Genomic DNA, 4813 nt, shown 5'->3' with positions numbered 1-4813 from the left:
CAAAAAGCGCTGTTCACATTTTATACAAACAAACCACGGCATGGTTCACATTGCGTTTACCTGCACATCGAAAACAGCCATCAACGGACGAGGAATAAAGGAAAGTGTTGTGTAAAGCGTAGCAATATATATACATATAGGCCTACACTACATACTATATATAGATATATATACTACATACTATATATACATATATAATACATACAATATATACTACATACTATATAATTATATATATATATACATATATATATATATATATATATATATATATATATATATATATATATATGTATATATATATATATATATATAATTATATAGTATATATACAATATATATACCACATACAGCCACTACCACTGATTAAACAAGGAATAATTAATCGGTATACACAAAGAAATACATATATATATATATATATATATATATATATATATATATATATATATATATATATATATATATATATATATATGTATATATGTATATATATATATATATATATATATATATATATATATATATATATACATACGTATATATATATATATTTTTTTTTTTCATATACATTATCAATATATATATATATATATATAAATATATTTTTTCATATGCATCATCCAGATATATATATATATGTATATAAATATATTTTTTATTTTTTCATATACTGTACATCATCCAGATATATATATATATATATATAAATATATATATATATATATTATATATATATATATATTATATATTTTTTTCATATACATCATCCAGATATATATATATATATATGTATATATATATATATATATTAATTTTTTTCATATACATTATATATATATATATATATATATTATATATTTATACATGTATATATGCCTGATTGTTGTAATGGGTATAATTTACTAATCCTTTGCCTGATGTTAAAATTAAAGGGAATAGTTAACAAAAGTGTTGTTATTTTCGAGACAGTTTTGTAATTGTTTTTTTTTTGCTGTTGTTTTTTTTTTGGTTGTTTTTTTTTCCAGCAATTTAAATGAGCCTTATTTTTAATTTTGCTGCTCGTGCTATGCATAAGTCGCAGCAGATTAGCTCCTGATCGAACTCTTCCACTATACACAGCTCTGCAGACATCAATCAGCAGTGTAAAAGGTGAAAAAGAAAAGAGGCGTCGACAGCAACGTGTATAGTGTATCAGGTAAACGCAATTGCAAGGTTCCCAGAGCGAGTATATGGGGAGTAAATGTTGCTTTGGGGATGTTGGGGGTACAGGTGATGGTGGTACAGGCAAACCGCGTGTTTTTGGATGTGTCAGTTTCAGGTGTACTCTTTGTATATTTTCAATTGGGTGATTCATGTACATTGGACATATGGCTAGTTTTAATATCCGACAAAGACATAACGACACTAGAGCACACGGAAATGGGCAAACTTACACCTCGTTCTTCGAAAACTGTGGAGTCGCGGAAGGATGTCTTCTGAGAGATATACTCCATCCTTCACTGTATATTGCATCATAGTCTCCCCATTATATATATATATATATATATTAATGTATATCGTGTGTGTGTGTGTGTCGGTGTATTATTATATGTGGATGTACATACAATCTATATGTATATATCCGAGTGGAGCCCATAAACGGTGCTCCAGCATGCACCTCTTCTCGTCCGTCTGTTCCATATGTCAAGCCAACGGAAACCCTCAACAAGGCGCTATTGAAGGCACTAATTTGCCTAACAAAACCGGCGTCGACACAACATCGGCCCTTTCAGGCCTAGCGCCCAAAGGTCACGTTGCACATCCCGTGTCGGAAATGTTCTGTGCGGCGCTCGATTCTATCGCTCGTGTTTGGAGAAAAAGCAAAGACAATGAGTGAACGTTTCAAGAACCCATCTTGTTGATGTTCCATCGCGGCACACGCTTTCGGCCACCGACGCACGACCCTCACTCTCTCTCTCCCTCTCTCCGTTTGTCTCCCCGTACCTGTGCGTGCCAGGCCAGCGTGTGCCAGGATGTGCTCGCCGCTCTCCCGGTGGAACATGCCTGTTGTAAAGAGCGCAAGGCGGGCACCCCGCATCCGACGCCCGTTCAAGGCTCCGCCGCGCACTTTGCCGACGCCCCGTGTGCGGCGCTCCTCCCTGGGAGACACGTTTTGAGCCGAGTCCGCTCAAGCGAGACTAAATACATTAGCTGCAACAACGCACTTATAGGGTGGCGGAACCGCGAGACGATAAAAGGAGATAAATGGCAAAAAGATGAAAAGAGCAATTCTTGAAAATCACACCCGTCCCATTGCTTTCGGGAGGAATTCCCCGCTTTTTCTCTCTACTCTGGAACCCGCTTCGGATCCCGAAGCTACCAGGGGAGTCGTGCATGGGGTCCCACAAGTTTTCGAAGGAAACGACGGCCAAATAGTGTGTGTGCCCCTCGGGTACCCCCCGCACCCATATGCCATGACGACTCGTGTACGACGAGCTCGAACAATGCCAAAGCCTCGATTCCTTCAGTCGTTCCTCTTTCATTCATTTCTCCTTTTCGCTCCGAAAGTCATACATCACTGTCTGGCCTTTCTCAACACTTCAACACGTTCGTGTTCCGCTGAAAATAAGCGATTACCGAAGGGTATTATATGAAGAGAATGGTACGGTACCCGACGTTCACGTTTGTTACAAACAAAGACGAGAAAACCGTCGCCTCCCGTCCCGAGGCTTAACGGCGGACACGAATGGACGTCCTGCATTTTCGGCTATCGATATGAAGACATTATGTTCAATTGATACGCTCAAAACAGCACGTCTGCCATAAAAAACCCTTTCATAAACTTTAAAAGTAAATTATAATCGTATAATTCATGCACCACTGATATCAGCTCCAATTAAAGTTCGTTATATATACTTGTAATCATCGTTCAGCAGACGGCAAATTGCATAACCCCAAATACTTTGGACCGCTCGGATTGGGAAGAATCGAATGTGCGAATTGGTCTCAACCCTCAATATATATATATATATATATATATATATATATATATATATATATATATATATATATATATATATATATAAATATATATATATATATATATATATATATATATATATATATATATATTATATATATATATATATATATACTGTATATATATTATATATATATATATATATATATATATATATATATATATATATATATATATATATATATATATATATATATATATATATATGTATGTATATACATATGTATGTGCATATTGTTTTTAACTCAACTGGACTGCCGTCCAGTTGAGTTAATCACATACTGAACCCTCCGGCGTCCGGCGTCCGTCGTCTGTCGTCGTCGTCGTCGTCGTCGTCGTCGTCGTCGTTGTCTGTCGTCTGTGGTCCGTTAACTTTTCGACGTTAACGCTCCAGCGGCCACAAATATCAACCGATTCTGATCAAACTTGACATGCAGCATCCTTACCCCAAGGACCAGGTTGGTATTACATTTCAGCCCGATCCTTTGAAAAATGGCGGACTTAGGCGACCATTTTGTTTTTGGTCATGAAAACGACGTTAACACTCTAGCGTCCATAAATATTAACAGATTTTGATCAGACTTAGAATGTTTAATCCATACCACACAAGGTAGGTTGCTATTGCATTCCAACCCGATCCGTCACAAAATGGCCGCCATAGGCCGCCATATTGTTTTCAGCTCCGAAACGACGTTAAGACTTTAACGTCCACAAATATTTATGGATTTTGATCAAACTTGGTGTGTGAGACTCTTACCACACAAGGTAGGTTGCTGTCGCATGTCAACCCGATCTGTCACAAAATGGCCGCCACAGGCCGGCATATTTTTTTCAGCTCTTAAGAAAAGCACAAGAATTTAGGATGCTGAAACTGAGAAAGAAATGAACACTATATTTCTGCAACATTGTTGCAAAGTGCAACATTGTATCAATTGTAAAACAAGGACAAGTATAAGGATACAAGGACCTTAAAATTATTACACAAGGTTGTTGGCTTTTCATTTAAGTCAAATCTAGTACAGACAACTGACCTACTTTAAAAAGTTGTCCAGTCAGTTCAGTTGAGTTCTGCTTCCCTGGAAGCTCTAGTTTGGACTCATTTTCGTTGAAAATGTTTTTTCACACTTGATTTTATTTGTTTTTCGAATATTTCCCGCTATTACAAAGAAAAGTGGAACGATCGATGATTTACTCCTGTGAAGTTTTGACGTGCAACGATGCAGGTAAAATAAAGAATAAACAAAAGTAATATAACAATAACAAATTCGAGGCAGAGAAAAAAGGAGGAAGGTTCGAGTGCATGTGGGCACTGCTCTTTCCAAAATATAATACATTGTTTTACCTTTATTCAATGATTATATGTGCACCGTCCATCAGAAGGAAGTTAGGCCAGATGACGCTGCTCCCAGCACTGGTCCATCGGTGGACCTTCAAGATCCCATCATGCTGTATCTTTCACTAAAAGTAGGCGAGGATTTCTTTTCCAAATTATTGTCACCTTCAGTCGAACGTCAGGCCTGGCCATCTGGTTCGTGAAGACTTGGGCCAAAAAGGTTTGCCCGCTGACCTCACAAGAAAGTGGGAATATTTGGTGCAGTTGAAGCTCAATAGCAACTCGAATGGCACTTGGAAGAAAACATACGTCGACCAGGCAGAACAGTCTTTACGTTTTTTTTATCCCACTGATAGGCCAGATCTGATTCCAGAATTGAACCAAAATCCAATTGTCTTGTTCTTGTCAGCTAACCAACTCATCCACCTAGTGTAGTCATAACTCATCCACAACCTTTT

General features: G+C 36.9%; 1 protein-coding gene across 1 annotated transcript in view; it reads right to left on the bottom strand.

Annotated features, from left to right (window-relative positions):
* The window catches only part of LOC137433128 (paired box protein Pax-5), a 415587-nt gene extending 413475 nt beyond the window's left edge, over positions 1-2112 (bottom strand). Inside the window, exon 1 of the mRNA XM_078783329.1 lies at positions 1987-2112. Within this exon, the coding sequence (XP_078639455.1) occupies positions 1987-2080 (94 nt within the window). The 5' untranslated portion in view covers positions 2081-2112. The remainder of the gene's footprint in view (positions 1-1986) is intronic.
* Between the last annotated feature and the right edge of the window lie 2701 nt (positions 2113-4813).

Source organism: Myxine glutinosa, chromosome 8, assembly GCF_964187855.1.
Source record: "Myxine glutinosa chromosome 8, kmMyxGlut1.1, whole genome shotgun sequence".
NCBI lineage: Eukaryota > Metazoa > Chordata > Myxini > Myxiniformes > Myxinidae > Myxine > Myxine glutinosa.
This window is presented reverse-complemented; position numbering and strand designations above follow the sequence as displayed.